The 20,951-nt window shown below is 32.7% G+C and overlaps 5 protein-coding genes across 7 annotated transcripts; 2 read left to right on the plus strand and 3 right to left on the minus strand.

Annotated features, from left to right (window-relative positions):
- Positions 1–205: 205 nt before the first annotated feature.
- Positions 206–19,947, minus strand: LOC145313441 (sialate:O-sulfotransferase 1-like). Of its 3 annotated transcripts, none has more exons than XM_080152861.1 (11): positions 19,893–19,947; positions 5,419–5,519; positions 4,090–4,124; positions 3,789–3,858; positions 3,516–3,622; positions 2,784–2,853; positions 2,443–2,526; positions 1,942–1,984; positions 1,285–1,408; positions 756–831; positions 206–344 (listed from the first exon to the last, which is right to left on the minus strand). In XM_080152861.1, the coding sequence occupies exons 1-11, from the start codon at positions 19,914–19,916 to the stop codon at positions 221–223; spliced, it is 858 nt and encodes a 285-aa protein (XP_080008987.1). In that variant the 5' UTR covers positions 19,917–19,947; the 3' UTR covers positions 206–220. The 3 variants fall into 3 exon arrangements, with proteins under 3 accessions (XP_080008987.1, XP_080008986.1, XP_080008988.1); XM_080152860.1 differs by lacking the exon at positions 19,893–19,947 and adding an exon at positions 7,240–7,854; XM_080152862.1 differs by lacking the exon at positions 19,893–19,947 and adding an exon at positions 7,178–7,851.
- On the minus strand, positions 9,858–10,401 carry LOC145315127 (histone H3). Its single transcript, XM_080155176.1, has one exon. It carries the CDS (start codon positions 10,366–10,368, stop codon positions 9,958–9,960), a length of 411 nt encoding a protein of 136 aa, XP_080011302.1. The 5' UTR covers positions 10,369–10,401; the 3' UTR covers positions 9,858–9,957.
- LOC145315128 (histone H4) lies at positions 12,257–12,591 on the plus strand. Its single transcript, XM_080155177.1, has one exon. It carries the CDS (start codon positions 12,263–12,265, stop codon positions 12,572–12,574), a length of 312 nt encoding a protein of 103 aa, XP_080011303.1. The 5' UTR covers positions 12,257–12,262; the 3' UTR covers positions 12,575–12,591.
- Positions 14,824–15,600, minus strand: LOC145313436 (histone H2B-like). Its single transcript, XM_080152856.1, has one exon. It carries the CDS (start codon positions 15,304–15,306, stop codon positions 14,932–14,934), a length of 375 nt encoding a protein of 124 aa, XP_080008982.1. The 5' UTR covers positions 15,307–15,600; the 3' UTR covers positions 14,824–14,931.
- On the plus strand, positions 18,531–19,002 carry LOC145313437 (histone H2A-like). Its single transcript, XM_080152857.1, has one exon. It carries the CDS (start codon positions 18,576–18,578, stop codon positions 18,951–18,953), a length of 378 nt encoding a protein of 125 aa, XP_080008983.1. The 5' UTR covers positions 18,531–18,575; the 3' UTR covers positions 18,954–19,002.
- Positions 19,948–20,951: the final 1,004 nt, after the last annotated feature.

The raw sequence follows: 20,951 nt of genomic DNA on the forward strand, positions 1-20,951 counted from the left end.
TTAAGATAAGAAAATAAATGAAAAACTGTTCTATAACATTTAAAATTCTTTAATCAGGGAATGCAATCAGAATCCTCATCCGTTTGGGATTAATCCTAAGGTTTTTGAACAAAAAGTCAGAATCTGAATATTAAAGCGTCCTAAAAATCTTGAAATTTCTCAAAATGCCTCAGGTTGTCATCCCCCTTTTAATTTAATTTTAATATTACAATAGAAATAATCAAATATCTGTAGAATAATAAGGAGTTAAATTGGCACAGTTATTGAAACATTTATATTTATGCAATGGTATTAATCTTCCAGTTCTTTTCTCCACAATTTTGGAGGCTTCAATTATCATTTTCCTAAAAATAATGATATTTTAATTATTTTTTTCCATAAGTATTCAATCTCATCTAATAACCTTATAATCCGGTTTGTAACCAACGTCGAATAAAGGGAAGGGAATGAATTGATATTGTTTTTCCATAAAGGTATGTATTTTAAGACTTTAAAAATACTAATTTAAAGTCTTAAAACAAATACATCTACGGCAAAATAGCCTCAGTGCACCCCCCTCCCCCTAGGGGAAAAAAATAATTGAAATAGTAACCAAAAAGCCCTGCAAATTTTATGAAGGGGGAAAAGTCATTTGATCAAAAAAAAAAAGAAACCAAACAAAAAATAAGGGATGTTGAAGAAAACCTGTAAAGGTTGTTATAGATTTAACTTTCCTCAAATGTAGAATAAGACGGCCAAAATAATGAACTCCCAACCTGAAAAGTAGAATATGTTGTTGAGTGTAAGGATACTTATTGTGATGCTTTTTCCTGTGATGTTTCTCCAACAATCCTAAACATAATATATCTACAAATAAACAAGATTAGTTTTCAACTAAACTGATGCCTTTTTGAAACAAAAATGATATCTATACTTTCGTTTCAGACATACAATTACAAACCCCCTAGTACGTCTTAATATTATGATCTTAAACCTACAAGCTAAAATATTTTAAATCCAAGGGGAAATAAGAAAAAAAAATTTATTTAGACAGACACACAAATCCTACTACATTGAAAGATAGACATCCAAATACTGAATAGAACTTTTTAAAATTATTTTCTAATGCTCTCAGCTCTAAAAGTTTAAAATATGATGAAATAAATAATCACGCAACCTTGAGAAGGGGAAAATCAAAAGTTTGACATTAGATAGCTTTGTAATGAAGGTCCCAAGTGCCTTACAAATGCCGAAAAAGCATTAACATACATCATGTTAATAATAAACCTAAATGAATATGCATACCTTCTAAATTCTTTGATAAGCATTTCTTTCTTTTTTCATCTATGGGAATGTTTAACTTATTCAATAGATTTTCAGTATAAAACAAAGGATTTTCTATAAATTCTTCATAGAAAATAATATCAACCTAAAACAATAAATGTAAGAAAGGAAATGTGTTTTCATAAATCATGATACAGTACAAAAGAAATAGGATGTTTGTCTATCTCTACCTAAGGATCTAATTTTCATCTGGATCAATTTGTGAAGCTTCTTAAAATAAAATATATAATAAATGTTTACCAATGTTCGTAAACGTACAAATATATCAGACATTTGTATTCCCTTTTTTGCTAAATGTGAAAGAAGTTGCCAAGAAAATCACGAACAGACATCTGCAATTACTGAGTAGCTTTACCACAAAAATTTTTTTTTAAAAACCGGGTATAGTCCCTTACGTAACATCGCACCTTAAGGGGCGATTCTTCATAATTTTCACAGTAGCTTTTCTCCTATTTCTAGCCCATGCGGGGGGCTCTAACCCTGCGGGGCCAATTACCTTACCCTGTGGGACAATCACCTAACCTAATATAACCTAAAATAACCTATAAAAAGCCATTTAAAATACGAAGAATCGCCCCATAAGGTGCGATGTTATGAAAGGGACTATTCCCAAAAAACCTCTGTTCCGAATTCTAACCAATCTTGTATTATTATGAACCACCTAAATAAAAGTAAATATATTGAAACAGCCAATCAAGGGATAGGTCCATGGTTTGTATTTTAATAACTTTGCAACTTGTATAGCTATTCCTGCATGAAAATTTTCATGAAAGAAAGTCATTTAGAAATATAAATAATATGAAGAATTTGATAATTTAGCTATGAATATAAAGATTTGAAGAACATAAAAATGCAATTTACTATTGTAAATTGTACCATTTGAGAAAAGAATTGAAATAGACAACAAGAATACCATATAAAAGCAGTATTTATTTCGCATATTGCTATACTTGTGGCCATCATAAATGAAAATAATTTTAAGTCCACAAAATTACGACTTCTGATCTTGGTATTTTAGAACTAACACTTTAAATCACGAAATTATTGCCAAGAACTCATCCTATGATATTATATGTTAAATTTTTTTTTTAAAGATTATCTAGGTAATAAATATTTTACCTTGCAATACTTTTTAAGGCGTAATGTTGAAATTGTGGATTTAAATATTTGTCCATTTCTGCATAATCTGGTATTGTTCCATTCCTTTGTATTTTTTTTAGATTTTCAGACAAAAAAATTAATTACAACAATCAGAATAGGACATAATTACAAAGTGCTCTGTCTGTGTGTACCGAAGGATCTCGCTAACCGCAATACCAATATGGTTACCTTTACAGTAAACCTTCTCACAGGTCCGAGAAAGATTCATTAATATTTTTAGGGAATGTACATTGTACAATGTACAACCCACTCCAAAGAACTTATTTGCTACCATTTTTTTACTTAAAAGCCTAACTTACTGTGGTATTTGTAGATTAGAAGTGGACATAATGGCATCAAAAGGGTTTCTTATAAGCAATACTCCTCGGCCTAGAATAGCTATCACAATTTTTTAAAATTAAACAAGGTTAACATCATCCATATGTAGCGAAGCACCCTAGAATAGCTATCACAATTTTTTTAAATTAAACAAGGTTAACATCATCCATATGTAGCGAAGCACCCTAGAATAGCTATCACAATTTTTTTAAATTAAACAAGGTTAACATCATCCATATGTAGCGAAGCACCCTAGAATAGCTATCACAATTTTTTTTAATTAAACAAGGTTAACATCATCCATATGTAGCGAAGCACCCTAGAATAGCTATCACAATTTTTTTTTAATTAAACAAGGTTGACATCATCCATATGTAGCGAAGCACAAAAATCATAGATGGAAATACGGACAAGGAGATGAAAATAAAATCAAGAATCACGAAACCTTTCCAACAATTTTATTAATATTTTGTAGCAAGACTAACAGACCGATGCAAATTACATACTGAATGCATATTTGTAAAAGGAATCTACACAAAAAAATCAGCTGTCCATCTTGAATAAAAGCTGAAAAAAAATCGCATTTCTCCCAAAGCCTTACAGACTGATTGACACAGACGGATAGACAAAGTGAATTATAGAGAAGCTTCGCTACTAAAAACCCCAAAGTAATGGGGTGTCTAATTCTAAAAAAGAAAATTCTGTTGATTTACCTTGAAATCTATGAACATAATTGAATCTGTAGAATACGTCACTTTTCCATTCAAAATGGTTGTCCATAAGAAAATGATGGGTTTTCTGTAATATTGTACTCCCATCTCTAAGTAAAATCTATGGATTTTGTTTTGTTGATAGGTTTTGTAATGAATATTAATTAATTTTCCTAAATAACATGAAAAATTAATTACAAATGATGTAGGTCATCATTCATAAAAGTTGAATAACTTTGCTGTTATTAATTTTTAAATAAAGTAAAAATATATTACCTAAAGTCTCGTACTTCTCCATAGAAACCCTTTTCATAAAACTGTTCATTTACAAAGGTTCTATCAAAGCCTTGTTAAGAAGTTAGATTTTGTTGATTAATTTTTTCTTTAAAATGCAATGATTAAAAAGTTATTTTAACATTACAAAACATTTTTTTTCTAAGTGAGTGTATTTTTCTACATAATTATTGGCCAAAAGTGTTTGATTTTATATATTTTTTTTTCTTAAAGAGGCTTGAATATCTAACTAATGATAGGTAATTTCAAATCAAACTGAAAAAACTACTTTACAATTACAAACCTGTAAAAATTCCTGATAATGCCTCTATTAGCGTTCTAAAACAAAAAATAAAATCAATATTAATTTATAAAATTGTGTTCGTTCAAAAGCTTGGTTTTTCAGAGGAGGGGGGGGGGGGGCTTTGGATTTGGCTCCCCACAAAAATCTGTTCCGAACCTATTCTAAGCTTTAGAGGTTTTGTTTTTAACAGGAGAATATTACAATAATCTTTAAAAAGAATTTGCATAAAGCTTTCCAAACCTCCAGCCGCTTGAGAGAAATATGGCTTCAAACAAAAACAACTATATCGCTTTAATCTAAAAAAAATCATAGCCTATCAAATTGTATAATTTTTATTTATTATGCCTTGAATATGAAATTTGAAGCTGCTAGTCACAAAGCTAATAGTTTTATTTGAAAGTTTAATTTATTCTGACAAGATTAATTCTAGAGCCCATAAAAGTTTAATCTTACCTGACAAGAGTAATTCTAAAGCCCATAAAAGTTTAATCTTACATGGCAAGAGTATTTCCAGAGCCCATAAAAGTTTAATCTTACCTGACAAGAGTTTTTCCGGAGCCCATAAAAGTTTAATCTTACGTGGCAAGTGTATTTCCAGGACCCTAAAAGTTTAATCTTACCTGACAAGAGTATTTCCAGAGCCCTAAAAGTTTAATCTTACCTTACAAGAGTATTTCTAGAGTCCATAAAGTTTAATCTTACCTGACAAGAATATTTCCAGAGCCCTGAAAGTTTAATCTTAACTGACAAGAGTATTTCCAGAGCCGATAAAATATTAATCTTACCTGACAAGAGTATTTCCAGATCCCATTAAAGTTTTATCTTACCTGATAAGAGTTTTTCCAGAGCCCATAAAAGTTTCATCTTACCTGACCAGAGTATTTCCAGAGCCCATAAAAGTTTCATCTTACCTGACAAGAGTATTTTAAGAGCCCATAAAATTTCAATCTAACCTGACAAGAGTATTTTAAGAGCCCATAAAATTTCAATCTAACCTGACAAGAGTATTTCCAGAGCCCATAAAAGTTTAATCTACCTGACAAGAGTATTTCCAGAGCCTATAAAAGTTTAATCTTACCTGACAAGAGTTTTTACGGAGCCCATAAAAGTTTCATCTTACCTGGCAAGAGTATTTCCAGAGCCCATAAAATATTAATCTTACCTGACAAGAGTATTTCCAGAGCCCATAAAAGTTTAGTCTTACCTGACAAGAGTATTTCCAGAGCCCATGAAAGTTTAATCTTACCTGACAAGAATATTTCCAGAGCCCATAAGGTTTAATCTAATCTGACAAGAGTATTTCCAGAGCCCATGAAAGTTTAATCTTACCTGACAAGAGTATTTCCAGAGCCCATAAAAGAAACCAAAGCTCTTGGGGGCAAGGAATTATTCTGCAATAATCTTGTAGAAAAATTCATACATTCAGGATCCTAACAAAAATAAGAGGTGAACTGTTTTAATCTATTTATTCAGTCTTTGGGTTTGTGAGATCTTAACGGACTAACATTAAACCTCTATTAAGCGGTGGATATCTAGATGGAAATAAAATGTAATGATTTATAAATTTAAGACTGCGATATCACTCTAATTCGGTTTTCCTAAAAAAAACTAGCAGCTAAATTGCAGAGTCACACACACATGCATAATTTTGTCTAATCCAGCAAGTCACTCTATCCTATAATTTCTTTCAACCTTCTACTTGTAATAACTACAGCTAACATCAAAATTAAAAGATTTTCCAATTTTTAATAACTGAATATTTTTTTTGTGATATTTCCCTAATTACATAGAAATGGCCAGATATATTGGCTTTTATAGAAAGAACTTACTCTTTTCTCCAAAGAAGGTGTATCAACTTTTTTTTTTATAGCTAGCCGGTTCTTTTAGTAAGTAGTAGATGTAAAATTTTTCATAGAATTCAGATATGCAATCGGTTTTTTTGTAGACCTCTTATTTTTTAAGTAATTTAAGTTTTTTTAAAAAATAATTAAGTCGGTTTTAAGGTACTAAAACGCAACAAAATAAAAGAAGAAAATGGCCAGTAAGAACAAAAATAGTAAGATCTTTAATTTGACACCTTACTTTTAAAATTCTGTTGAGTAATTATTGAAAAAATATATTTTTTTAACCTCGGTTTAATAAAAACTTTAGACCTAAATATTTTCTCAAACAGACATAAAAAACATGGGTTCATATATACCTTTAGAATCAGAAAAATATTACGAATCCATTGTAAGCAAAATTGAAAAAAAGTAAAAACATTAAAAATTAAACAAATGGCCAATTGTATTTTTTGTTCAGGCAACACTATTGTCTTCCCTTTTTTACCCCCTCTTTACCCCCTTCCCATTTTTATACTCAATTCAAGAATTAAGACGTTGCATGTACAATATAATATGATATTTTCATATAATTCCTTTTATTGTAGTTTATATACTATATTGTAAACTTTTTTTTTCAATTTTGCTTACAATGAATTTGTAATATTTTTCTGATTGTAAAGGTATATATGAACCCGTATTTTTTTACCTGTGAAATAATAAAATTAATGTCAAAGTTTTTATTCTCGTGGGTTTAAAAAAATCGATTTTTTCAATAATTACCTGACAGAATTGAAAAAGTAAGGTGTCAAATTAAAGATCTTACTATTTTTGTTCATAATGGCCATTTTCTTTCTTTATTTTGTTGCATTTTAGTACCTTAAAATCGACTTCATTTTTTTTTTTAAAACTTAAATTACTTAAAAAATAAGAGGTCTACAAAAAAAACGATTGCATATCTGAATTCTATGAAAAATTTTACATCTACTACTTACTAAAAGAACCGGCTAGCTATAAAAAAAAGTTGATACACCTTCTTTGAAATTATATGGAGAATACCTTGGCCCAAAACAGGCGCAACTCATTACCATGCACTGTTAAGACTTCCAGACAAAGGTTGTATAATTAAACAGTTAGTAGTCTATTATTTATCCCAGAGATCGGCAGGCTTATGCGCGGCGGCCGAACCCAGATTTATCCTAATACCTCGGGTGTTCGGACAGAAAGGGAGAAATTTGGCTCCCCTCAGTTATACTAAGTTGTTTGACCTGGCGTTAAAGGATCATGGACAGCAGACTCGCCCGCATGAGGTAATTGATGTACAGCTCACCTTTTTAAAAGGAAAGTATTCAGTTCTATTTTCACCATTTTCAAAATTGAGCTTAGGTAAATCTATTTCTTTATAATCACCACTCTCACTATTTATACAAATAAAAATAAGAAATATCATTATTGCTATTATCAGCGATGAATAAAAAGGCTTTGTTTTCATAATCTAAAACATAAAAAGAATTAAAATTTATCGTAGAGAAGCCACTCTACAAGTCTCTTCTACAAATTACCATTTTACGTAAATAAACGTGAAAGTTTAGGCCGACAATTTGATATACTAACCCAATGATGAGATACAAATTCATTAGTTAGATTATAATTAGTGGTTGAAACGTTTGGACAATCAACTAAATAAACTATCAAATCAAAATTCAATAAGAGTCCCCAAAGTTGTTAAGCCAATGAATAAGAAAACTTAATTATAAAACCCTGGAGACGGGGCTATGGCACTTACACATCCAGCAAATTTACAGTGGATGTATTTTTGGCAAAATGTTTTCTTCGTTTTTCTCATGTCATAAATACATCCAACTATTTTAGGTTAAGTTATAGGCAAGGTGGCCGAGCGCTGCGGCTAGGCAGGCAAGGTGGCCGAGCGCTGCGGCTAGGCAGGCTAGGGAGCTGAGCGCTGCGGCTAGAGTACATAGTTCTGTCGTGGGAGGGGGGAACTCAAATTTTCAAAATTGAAAAAAAAATTTCTAAGAGGATATTACCCAAAAAACTAACAACAAAATGTACCACAAATTTACTTTGTTATAAAATCAAGCTAAGAAAGACAAGTAGTAACTAAGTATAACATTGTTAATATTGCAAATATATGCCAACCATACTTCTTATTAAACATGATAATGCTATTTACTGTACAAATTTCTTTCCCCCTTCCTTCATCTCCATCATTGCGCTGGCCTAATAAGAAACTCATACCCTCCCATAACAAACTTTAATGCATGATTTTCAAAAGTTCTTCCTTACCCTTCCTTCATCCTGTGCGCCAAATACTTTCCAAGTCCTGTATAAGAATGCTCAAATGTTGAGCATAGTTAGAGCAAAGAAAAAAACGAACAAGGGGGAGATCCCGTAGCAAAAATAAAACTTTTAAGCGATTTCCAATAAAGAGCCTTGTCTAGCACAAAAACCATTTAAAATAAAATTGAAAAGAAGTTTTTGATTTGTTTGTTTATAACTTTATGTTAAGTTAGGTTACTTTGGGTAGTTCTATACTGTAGGGTTAAGCCCTCCCTATATTACATACAATTTATTAAAAAAATAAGGTGGAGGGGATCGGTGCTCGATAGACACAATAAAGTAAATCACCAACCGCTTGCTATTTACAGATACTAGAAAGCTTAATCGAAATCAAAACTCAAATATATGGCTAAAAGTTTTCATTCAGTGAAACTTTGATTTTGAAAATGGATAAACTTCATATGATTTAATAAATGCGGTATTTTATTGGTGAAGAATAACACTTAAATATATTTATATTACGATTTGTTTAGAGTAGGGTTGGGCCGGATACTTTTTTGGCCGGATACCGGATATCCGGCTGCTTTCAAACGCCGGATATCCGGTAACCGGCTGCTTTCAAACGCCGGATATCCGGTAACCGGCTGCTTTCAAACGCCGGATATCCGGTAACCGGCCGGATATCCGGCAAATATCCGGCCAAATTACCAGATACTAAAGTAGCAAAAAAAATTTCTTCAGAAATCTTTTATAAATTTACATAAAGTTAAGCTTGTTCAGAAGAAATGTTCTTCTAGCTTCAATAATAAGAAAATTATAGCCATATAAAATTTTAAAAAGCAGAGATTTTTGGTGTAAAGTATAAAAAATTTTAGAGCCGGATAGTTTCAATATCCGGCCACACCGGATATCCGGCCCAACTCTAGTTTAGAGTAAACTATTCTTCAATTTTCAACTTTATAGGACGTGCGTGTATAGAAAACTCAAAATCAGCATGTTTTAAATGGACGCTAAGACTTTCTGGTAACGCTTTTAAAGTTGATACGCCTTTTAGATGGTACTTGACTGCCACGGGAATCATATCTAACACAGCTAAAAATCGGTGGGACAGTTTTAACATGACTAAATTAACGATTCAAATTATAGATAATTTGCTATTATGGCACGCAACCTTTGCGATTGTGTAAACTAAATTTTCGCAAACAGTTGCATATCATGGTGCACAAACTGTGTAATAATGATAATGCAACTTTTGATACGTAAAGCATATTGGCTAACATCAAGTCGGCTAAAAATATTGAAAAGGGGTTAAATAATTTGAATCAAATACCTGTTTTAATGGTGCAATATATGTATGATTTTGATAGCGGACCGCCCCTAGCGGCTTTGCCCCAAGAGGTTTGATCAAACCAATTTTCGTATTTTAGAGTTAAAAGAAAAATATATTTTTTTGGGGGGGGGTTGGGGGTATTTTTCATTTTTGGGGGGTTGGGGGTGTCTACCCCCCTCCCCCCAAGAAAATTGTTATAAACCTTCCCGGGGCCTATGAGAAGCTACCCTGTGAAGGAGAACCCGATCGGTTCAGCGGTCAGCAAGATCCTTTGCTACAAACAGACAGACATCGTTCTACTTTGTTTTACAGACAGAAGTGAAATAGGATAAATAACTGATATATTGAATTAATGCTCTTTGATATTAGTGGTTGGCTCTATAGAGAGCCGTTTTCTGAGGTCTGTCAAAATCAATAAGCTTAAGCACGTTCACCACGGATTCTCCTGGCGAGCTGGATGTCCTTTGGCATGATGGTAACTCTCTTGGCGTGGATGGCGCACAGGTTGGTGTCCTCAAAGAGACCAACCAGGTAGGCCTCGCTAGCCTCCTGCAGAGCCATGACAGCGCTGGACTGGAATCTCAGGTCAGTCTTGAAGTCCTGGGCAATCTCCCTGACCAGACGCTGGAAGGGAAGCTTGCGGATCAGAAGCTCAGTGGATTTCTGGTAACGTCTGATCTCACGGAGAGCAACGGTACCGGGCCTGTACCTGTGTGGTTTTTTAACTCCACCGGTGGCGGGGGCAGATTTCCTGGCAGCCTTAGTGGCCAGCTGTTTGCGGGGAGCCTTTCCTCCGGTAGATTTACGGGCAGTTTGCTTGGTACGAGCCATTGTGAATGCTAAAATTCAACTTAAAAGAAAAATTTCCCATTTAATTATTTATAGTTTAATCTTCTGACATATAAGTTGGTGAAGAGGAATGAAATACAGCATAAAAGAGAAGGTAGTTTGAGGTATGGGGATGAGATATTACCGAAAATAAGTAGGGGAGGTGGGAGGGCCCTCCCCTCCCCTACTGATTTAAGTAAGTGAGGCGTCAATGTGGGGGGCATTTTTGGGGTGCATGGGTCGAAAGGGATAATAGTGCCGTACAGTCACGGATTATTCTTATGGCAGGTGATGTTTAGAGGGAAAAATAAAATGAAAGCCTAACTAACAGGAAACTCAAATCTCAACGGTTTTTCTTTCAAACAATAGCTAAGGCGGGATTTAAGAATAAGATATTTAGCTATCTACTAAAAGAATACTAATAAAACTTAACCTTAATTTCTATAATAATAAGAAAGATTGTTATAAGGAGTGTTATACAAATTGATTAGTCTGTCTAAATGAGTAATTTCCACATATATTTGTAATCATTGACAAGAATAGAAACTACTTAAATGTTTTAATGTGAGCTAAATAAAGAAGTTTTAAAGGCTAAACTTTTCCACATCAATTTCAAATTCCTGTAAAAGTTAGGTACAATATAGAAAACGTAGGGCAACTCTATTATTATATATTACCAGAAAGGGCTCTGTAATTTTTGTCATAAATACATTTGTCATAAAGGTACACTAGTCATTAAAGGTACACTTGTCATAAATACATTTGTCATAAAAATAGTTGTCATAAAGGTACATTTGTCATAAAGGTACGTTTGTCATAAAAATATTTGTCACAAAGGTACATTTGTCATAAAGGTACGTTTGTCATAAAGGTACATTTGTCATAAAGGTACGTCAGTCATAAATTACATTTGCCATAAAGGTACATTTGTCATTGGTATCAGAATAAAACTTTGGAGTATAAAAAATTTCAAAATTGAAAAAAATATTTCTAAGAGTATATTAAGCAAATGTATTCATGACAAAAATTAATGAGCCCCAGAAAGTCCGCATGTCCATTATTAGAATATTGAATTTTGGCTTTTTAAACACAAATTTTACTCGATACATTATGGACAATTCTGTATATTGTTTTGAGCAAAGCATTTAAGTATTTTGTGATAGATTTTTCTTTCATATTTCTATATAGGTAATATTGAATATTAAATGCGTTGTTACTTTACATTTGTCAATGTCTAATGTTTTGAACTTTTTATATCTATATCTTTTGTCAGAAAATTGCATTATTAATTTAAAAAAAAACCTTCAAACTTTAAGATTATAAAATATGCATAAAAAGCATAACTATAAAAATATAATATAGCTGTTTAGTACCTATCTATGGAATTATTATATAATTTTTATCTTGAATCAGCAAAGATTCAAATGTTAAAATTAATATTTGTAAAGCCCAAAAGAATGTATTTGTTGATTTAATACATTATATTTAATAATTTTCATACTTTTTTTCAACATTTTCTTAAGTAAACCCCAATAAAATCCCCATAAATATAAAAAAAATAACATAAATTATGATTACTTAAATCTAAAATCATAAACAAAATATAAAATGAAAGATGTAAGTTATTTTCAACGGATTTGTGAATTTTCCCTCCAATTTACTATTGTATTGTCTAACATAGAAATGAATCCCCCTCCTCCCCCAAACTCCCACTTTATGCTATACAGCGTACACTATAAATTGTGATGTTGTAGTTATGTTTCACCTGCCTTTGTTGTACCGGAACGTCGAGACTAACATCCAATAGGAGATCAAGCACTTGAAGTAGGTTGACTATAAATATGGCGTGATAAACTTTAACAATTCAGTTACATTTTTGAACTAAAAAACTATCAAGATGACCGGAAGAGGCAAAGGTGGAAAAGGACTTGGAAAGGGAGGTGCTAAGAGGCACAGGAAAGTGTTGAGAGATAATATCCAGGGTATTACCAAGCCCGCCATCAGGCGTTTAGCCCGTCGTGGTGGAGTCAAGCGTATCTCTGGACTCATCTATGAGGAGACCCGTGGTGTTCTTAAGGTTTTCCTTGAGAATGTTATCAGGGATGCTGTCACCTATACTGAACACGCCAAGAGGAAGACTGTCACCGCTATGGATGTTGTCTATGCCCTCAAGAGGCAAGGCCGCACTCTGTACGGATTCGGAGGTTAAACTTACTGCTCATCGGATACAACAAACGGCTCTTTACAGAGCCAACCATATTTATCAGAGAGAGTAATTCTTTCATATACTATACAAGAAGAATTATTTACAATTTATCATCCATAATAACAAATTAATATATTGGTATTCTTCAATCAACACTATTAAGTTGCAAATTTTCTTTGCAGGTATGTTGACTATTCATGAAAACAATACATAGATTACGCTACTAATGTAAAGCAAAGTACATTTGTGGAACTACTCCTTTACATAAATATTTCTTTATTTATGGTAGGTATAAAGTTTCGGTTTTGAAATTAACTTTAGTGAACAGAGACTAGCGAATTATAATCATTCGAATTGTTTAGTTCTAAAAAAGGATTTGAAATCATATTAGTATAGGATAACCTAAAAAAATTTAAAGTAACAGGGTCTGTGTGTACTGCAGAATCTCACTGAACCGATATGGTTCTCATTAATTATAGCAGTTGCTCTAAAGTAGTAGCATTTCTACATATTTTAACTCTTAATTATGTAGGATGTTAGTCCATTTTCATTTAAAGCTATATTTTATAGTGAATTTGTTTCACTTTGCTAATGCAGAGGTACTCGACAATTTACTGTTGTGTCCGTAGCGTGATGGTGGAAATGTGTTTTCTCTACTGCTATTTTGGATACTTATTTTTTTGTGAAGGAATCTCTTAGCAATCACAACCATCAAATGATGAAACAGTTTGCCTTCTCTTTTTATTACTACTCCAAATCTGCTGTCCATAAGTAAACCCATGATTTTTGGTGCTTTGCTTGTTAGATTGGTATAATACAGCATTGAACTAAATGACTAAAATGTATGGCACTGGAATATAATAGGAAAATTGGTAGATTCAGATTAGATAAATGTTTCAATTAGTAATAAATACACATAGCCAATTATGAAATTATTATCTTGTTTTATATTTTCCTTTATTATAGAATTTAGGTTCCTGGCTATATCTCAGGGGTGTATATTCTGCACAAGATTTTTTAAATTATTGCTACAAAATTTTTTATTTTTCTTCCCCCCCCCTAGTTTTTTCTCACCAAGTAGGGGGAAAATGGAAAAATATTTCAAGAACTCTATATTTTTTTTTTATTTTTTCCCTCCTATCACACATTTTTAAAAGTTTTTTTCACCAAGGAGGGGGGTGAAATGGAATTTTTTTTTCAGTTTTCTTAATTTTTACATTTTTTCCCCTCCAACCACTTATTTTTTATTTCCCCCCCCAGTGGTCCCATGTAAAATATACACCCCTGCTATATCTATTCTGTTACTTTGACAAAAATTGACCCTATAAATACTATAGAACTCGGCTTAGGCCAACAACAATAATAAATATTGTCATTGGTCAAGAGTTATATTTTATATATTATTCTCCTCGTGTTTCACTTTGAAACTAAATGGAAAGAACGATCATAAACTTTGTATGTAATATTTTTTGTCATTAAAATTCATAGGGTGCAACATATAGCTCATATTATTCTTAAGTGAAGCCTTTGCATTTATTTTCTAAAATCATATTCAAGACCATTACCTAGATGGGTCTATATATTTTATTTTTCAGACTTAATTTTAAATTCTTTTTTCCATCTTAACAGCAACCCACACCTCCCCCCTTGTTTTCTATAATTAAAAGGCTAGTATTCGATTTTAAGTTAAGTTTAATAATATTTGATATAGGTTTTTCCAGCCAAATTTTATAATTAAGGAATTTTAAATACAATCTGTACTAACCTTATTTCAAATTCTTGCTATGTGGGCATAGTTGCCAGATTTTTTTAGATCAATGTGTACAAAAATAGGTGTACATTGAGCCTTTGACGTGTACATTTGTGGGGGAGGGGAAGGAAAAAGGGAAAGAGAAGAGGGGGGAGTACATTTTCCTAAAGTTAAAAATGCGTACATTACGCACAAAATGCGTACATCTGGCACCATTGTATGTGGGAAATTAAAAATTTAGAGAACTGAAAAAATATTTTCCATACCCCCCCCCCCTCCTGGGTGAAAAAACAAAAAAAAATATGTAGGATAAAAGGAATAAGATATTTTACCATTTCCCCCCCCCCTCTGCACTGGTAAATTAACTAAAAGGGAAAAAGTACCTAATAATTTTGTAGCAGGGGAAAAAATTTATCTTGTACAGAATATACCCATGATTATAGTTGAAGACTTAACATTGGATTAGCAGGGGATAGAATTTATATGAAGATAAATTGTTTTACCGAAGAAATATTTCAGGAAATTAATATTTTGCTGTATAGAATCTCTTTAAATGATAAATATGGTTGGTCCTGTATAGGACCGTTTATTCCTTGGGCAGAAGATCAAATTACTTGGAGCTGGTGTACTTGGTAACAGCCTTGGTTCCCTCAGAGACGGCGTGCTTGGCCAACTCTCCGGGAAGGAGAAGCCTGACAGCAGTCTGGATCTCCCTGGAGGTGATGGTGGACCTCTTGTTGTAGTGAGCCAGACGGGAAGCCTCAGCAGCGATACGCTCAAAGATGTCATTGACGAAAGAGTTCATGATGCTCATGGCCTTGCTGGAGACACCAGTATCGGGGTGCACCTGCTTCAACACCTTGTAGATGTAGATAGCATAGGACTCCTTGCGTCTCAGCTTCTTCTTCTTCTTGTCTCCCTTAGCAATGGCCTTCTGGGCCTTGCCGGACTTCTTAGCAGCCTTTCCTGAAACCTTGGGGGGCATGGTGTTGTAGATATCTAACGAATCTGAATTTTCTAGTCAATCTCCTCAATTATATACTCCCTCTGTGTTCAAACTTTTGGATCAAATTCCCGCCTATTACAATATTGCTTTGTTATCTTCAATATAGAAAAGGGAGGTGAAAATTTTAACCGCGTCAGGCTTCTGTTAGTGAGGGACGCAGATGAGCGTCCTGTGCTTGTTGTACTGGCACGACCAAAATAATGCGTACAGGCATGGCGTACAAGCGGGAGCCTCAAAATTTTCCATAAAAGATAAACTATTCTGAGTGAGAACAAACTTTTTTCGTCTCCAAATAATAATTATAACCCGTCAAAATTATTCTAAACTAAGACAAAACGTATTGTTTAAAAATGCTAATGTAAATAATTGACGGAAAAGTTGGATGAAAACACCTACCAGCCTTAATTCTTAGATTTTAATGAAATTGAAACAAAAAACGTCAAAATTGTATAGCTTGAATATAGGCAATATTTTTAGGTCCCTTTAAGTAACTGTCCATAAATTGGTAAATTGATTTAAAATCTTTCAAATCAATAAGTACGAAATTTCTATTTCTTGATTTTTATAAAAATTTTTTCATGAAATATAATTCTTTGTGGTTAAATTATTTCTAATCAAATGCATATTTATCATAAAAGTACTATAAATAAACATGTTATAAAAACATAAAGTTTGTTCTCAGTTAGTCCTAGAAGCTTGCTGTGTAAGGGGATACTAGTTTGTCCCTTTAAATTTGAAATGGCTTGGCTTGGGTTCATGTCTGTTTCATCCGTTGTTATCTTTATTCTTTTACCGCCAAATTCCCACTTATAATTTGTATCTGAAAAAAAGAAATTTATAAAACAAGTATGACAACCTAAATAAATGCGAAGCCCTTTAAGACATTAGGAGAAACTCGATAGGACAATTCTAACATGCCCATTGCCCAACTTGCTTCCCGTTACGGACGTTCGGAGACAGCAGAAAGGTTGCATAAAACATAACAAGACTAAAATTTAATATTTTTTTAAACAGACAAAAACCCTTCCATCTTTCCTATGTATTAAGTTTTTCTTTGTCTAAAGCCTAAGATATTGGGAATTGCTGGTCCAAATAGATTATGCTTTATCGAAAAGCTTTATATATATCTAGTGGTGTTTTTAGCTGTTTTCTTGACTTTTTCCGACATCGTCTAGATGATAGGGGCGAAGTAACACTATTCTTTACAAACAGACAAAAAACCTTACAACTTTATATTAGAGGATATCTAAAATCCTAGGTTTCTTAATTCAGTCAAACAAAATATAAATGACATATACCTAGAAACTTTTACTGTTTTTTCTTAGTTTTTAATCAAAGCACTAAACATTAGCTACAAAATGTAAAATGTTCATGTTAATCCAAAAATGAGTTTATCAAAAACAAAATCACTATAGTTTTTTACCGTATACGATTAATGGAACTACTACATTATATTTTGTTTTCATTCTTTCTTCCTTTTCCGTCTTTTTAAACAAAGGAGGAAGATCCAGAAAGATTATTTGACGGGTTTAGCTACTTTGCCACTTCTGGATAGTCCTATTCCTGATATTCTATTTCTTATTAGTAATTGATTTAAATTCTTGTTTATCCTAAACAAGAAAATGAAATTCAAAAACAAGGATGACAACATCCATAAAAGCGAAGCACTGAAACGGTAGGACAAACGGACATTAATACTTGTATAGTGTCAGAACTGAATAATCATAATACAAATGTATAAGAGTCAAGGCAAAATTGTAAGTAAATTTGTGGAAAAACTGCTTGATTCAGGATAATGATTATGGACATACTTACATTTTTAGGACCTGATTATAGAGTTGCTTCGCTTATTACATTATATTTTGTTGTCCCAGGAATCAATATACCAAAAATCAGATCAATCCGATGATTAGATCACATAAAAATTTGTTGTTAAAACAGTAAAAAAAATCAACATGTTTAAAATGGACGTACGGACATTTTGGTGATGATTATAGAGTTGCTACGCTTTCTAAATCGTACCTAACTATTAAAGGAATCACCATGCAAAATTTGAAATCGATAGGACAATTCTAACATGTCTAAATTAACAAAAAAGCTATCCGTTACGGACGGACGTACGGACCTACCCTAATTATAAAAATAATGATAGACATTTAAAACTGGATATTTTGTCATCTTAAGATCATTCGGTATTTATTTGTCTTTTTTTCTATAATTATCATTTTATAAAAATCTGAAATATTATATTTTAGATTAGTTAAATCATGTTTAGAATATTAAAATTATGAAAAAGTTTTAATAAAATATAGGTTTGATTTGGGTATTAAAGATGAATGTTTATCAAGATGGACCATTTTAAACTGTTATTCTCAATCATTGTTTGTTGTAAAATCTGCTTTAACAATTTTAAATAACATGGGTCTAAATTCCGATTTTCTAAATGATTTTCTTGAGTTTCTATAAAAACAAAAAAAAATATCTCATACTTTAAATGTACATGATTTATATTCCTTAATTCGTAATTTATCTATTATAAACATTTAAAAATACATAAATTCATAGTTTGTTTCATGTTTAACTCGAAATAAATCATATAAAAACAGAACAGACTTTTGATAAGCACATCTCTGTGTGTCTTTAACAAATAGTTTTGATAGTAAATTGAGGTTTGTCAGAATACCTATCGATTTAAAACTTGAAATGAGGAGTCCTGATACAATAAGAAATTATCTTTAAAGTGTATTAACCCCAATGTCCTAAAGTCCATTTATAAAAATGAATGTTACGTTTTTATTTATGATAATTTGTCTTTTACCAACTTGACTTTGAAATGATGATTCCTCGGACAATAAAGTACAATAATATGAGTTTACCGTATCTTCATTCAAGTTTTAAATATAGGTTTAGAAATATAAAAATCCGTTAAAAATATATTTGATGAATATTAGCTCTTTGTTAAATTTCCCGGCTAATGGCAGGTGAAAGTTTAAGTGGGAGGGAAACACAGCCGGGGAATATTATGTGCACGCACAGTTAATGTACTGGCACTGGGGGCGGGGCGCTCAATAGGATTAGGGGTAATTCAGGCCGATAAAGAGAAGGAAAAAATGGAGGAAGATATTTTCAGTAAAAAGGGAAGGTATTTTTGAAGAGAAATATAGCTTAGAATCTAAGCTGGGTATAAATACGGGCTTGAACTGCAAATTCATCAGTTTGTATTTTAACCAAACACCAAGCTAATCATCATGTCTGGACGCGGAAAGGGTGGTAAAGTCAAGGGAAAGGCAAAGAGCCGTTCAAGCAGAGCTGGTCTGCAGTTCCCCGTTGGACGTATCCACCGTCTGCTGAGGAAGGGAAACTATGCTGAGCGTGTTGGAGCTGGTGCCCCAGTCTACATGGCTGCCGTCATGGAGTACTTGGCCGCTGAGGTTCTTGAATTGGCTGGTAATGCCGCCAGAGATAACAAGAAGACTAGAATCATCCCTAGACATCTTCAGCTCGCCATCCGTAACGACGAGGAGTTGAACAAGCTGTTGAGCGGTGTCACTATTGCCCAGGGTGGTGTCCTCCCCAACATCCAGGCTGTTCTCCTCCCCAAGAAGTCTGAGAAGACCAAGGCTTAAGAAGTTGACCGAATCTGCTACACCACATTGTACCTGAAACGCTCTCTTTATAGAGAGCAACCATATTTATCAAAAGAGAAAATATTCTTAATGCAACAACCTTTACTTATAGACCTGTTATTACATATAAATTTAAAAGGCTGCATTTTCCTTTCAAAGAAACATTTTTTCAGCTTTATTTTTTTATAAAATCCATATTACATATCCATAAATTTCGGCGACGGCATAATTTTGAGAAATTTTAGTACGTCATGTAGACTTGGGTTTAAAATTTGAAGCTTTTAAATATATTTTTATATAGTATACCTGGAACCTGAAATTTACTTGCATTTCATATAAGGGTGTACTACTAGGGGATATTTTGGTGACATAGTATGCTTTGTTTTAGTCAGAATTTTTTTTGCAATTTACCTGGATGACCCTGCCACAATATCCATATTTAAAAAGTCACTCAGTTAAGTCCCTATAACCTTTCACACAGAAAATGAGATTAAAACTGGAGGTGGGGCGTTCAATGTTACCTCCAGACCGTTAAGGGTTAACTTAAAGATATAGTTGCAAAAAAAACAGCAAAGCAGAAAAAAAAATGATTGTTGAAAATATGGACAAAGTGACTTAACGAGCAGATGTCCAATAGACTAGTCATACATCAAAAATTGATTTATAGACGGACCAAGGAGCATTTTACAACGGTCTTTAATATCTATATCTTTGAAGAATGACCGACAGTCCAAGCAGATTATATATTCACTTCAGAAGCTCATTTGTTTGAGAATCAGTAAAAATAAAAGTTAAGCCATCTAACTTGAATACCAACCGAGAAAATCACACCTACGTACCCCCATAGCTTTACGGACAAAAATCTAATTGAAAAAGACAGAATATTTACCTGTATGTATGATTTACAATTTTTATATATGTCTTTTTCCTTAAACTTACCAGCATAAATCTATTCCGAATCATACATTTTTTTATCTAAACATCATTTTTACCTAAAATCAATATTAGATTAATATAATAAACAAATATTTTAGATCTTGTACAGTTGACAAGAAAATGTTATTAAAATCAAACATTACCCAAATTCTAAGAACTCCAAAGACGGCCAAACAGCTAGCGGATCATGAATCCAGACTGGCCAGCCAATTTTGAAAATAAAAAACGTACAAAACGTACACAAAAAAAATACGTTACGTACATAAAAAAAAGTAAAAACGTACAAAACGTACATTCCTAATAAAAATGATGTTTATATTTTCCTAGTTACCTATTATCAAAACATTTAAGTCTACTAGCGGAGAAACACCATAACGGACCATAGCGGACTGACAGACACAAGATATCCTATTACTTTATTAAAGAGAACTAGCGCCTACGCTCCTAAAGACCTCAAGGGGCACTTGAGAAGGGGAGGGTTCAATTCAATAACCCAATTTTTTTTATTTTAGATTTAAAAAGAAAAAGTAAAAAACATGGATAACAACATACATAAGTAGCGAAGCTCTAAAGTTTTATATAGACATCTGGAAAAATTTAACTATAAAAAATCAGTGAGCAATTAAAGTTCTTTTTTGGGGGGAGGAGGTAATTTTTTTCTAAAGTCGATTTCTCTTGGAAGGGTGGATGGTGATACTCTTCCCCAAAATAGTTATAAAACTTCCAAGAACCTATGAGAAGCTATCCTGTTAAGGAGAACCATATCGGTTCAGCGGTTAAGGAGATCCTTTGGTACAAATAAACAGACATCCTGTTATCTATAATACAAAGTAGAACAATGTCTGTCCGTCTGTCCCTTAAGATCTCGGTAACCACTGAACCGATTGGATTCTACTCTTCAGGGTATATACCTATTGGTCCTGTGGTGGTTTTAAGCTATTTTTTGGGGCCACCCCCCCAAAAAAAAAAAATCAACCCCCCATTTTTTTTTGGAGATATCCTTGGTCCTTTTTTTGTAGGAGATATCCTTAGTCCTTTGTAGAAGATTTCTTTTGTAGAAGA

The sequence above is a fragment of the Acartia tonsa genome, chromosome 3 (assembly GCF_053477335.1).
Source record: "Acartia tonsa isolate MP-2025a chromosome 3, ASM5347733v1, whole genome shotgun sequence".
NCBI lineage: Eukaryota > Metazoa > Arthropoda > Copepoda > Calanoida > Acartiidae > Acartia > Acartia tonsa.

Coding starts and splice junctions, on each gene's coding strand:
- LOC145313441 (XM_080152860.1), bottom strand. CDS start 7,401: ATGAAAACAAAGCCTTTTTATTCATCGCTGATAATAGCAATAATGATA. Junction 3,623..3,788: donor GGAGAAGTACGAGACTTTAG/GTAATATATTTT, acceptor GATTTTACTTAG/AGATGGGAGTACAATATTAC. Junction 345..755: donor CAACATATTCTACTTTTCAG/GTTGGGAGTTCA, acceptor CATTATTTTTAG/GAAAATGATAATTGAAGCCT.
- LOC145315128 (XM_080155177.1), top strand. CDS start 12,263: ATGACCGGAAGAGGCAAAGGTGGAAAAGGACTTGGAAAGGGAGGTGCT.
- LOC145315127 (XM_080155176.1), bottom strand. CDS start 10,368: ATGGCTCGTACCAAGCAAACTGCCCGTAAATCTACCGGAGGAAAGGCT.
- LOC145313436 (XM_080152856.1), bottom strand. CDS start 15,306: ATGCCCCCCAAGGTTTCAGGAAAGGCTGCTAAGAAGTCCGGCAAGGCC.
- LOC145313437 (XM_080152857.1), top strand. CDS start 18,576: ATGTCTGGACGCGGAAAGGGTGGTAAAGTCAAGGGAAAGGCAAAGAGC.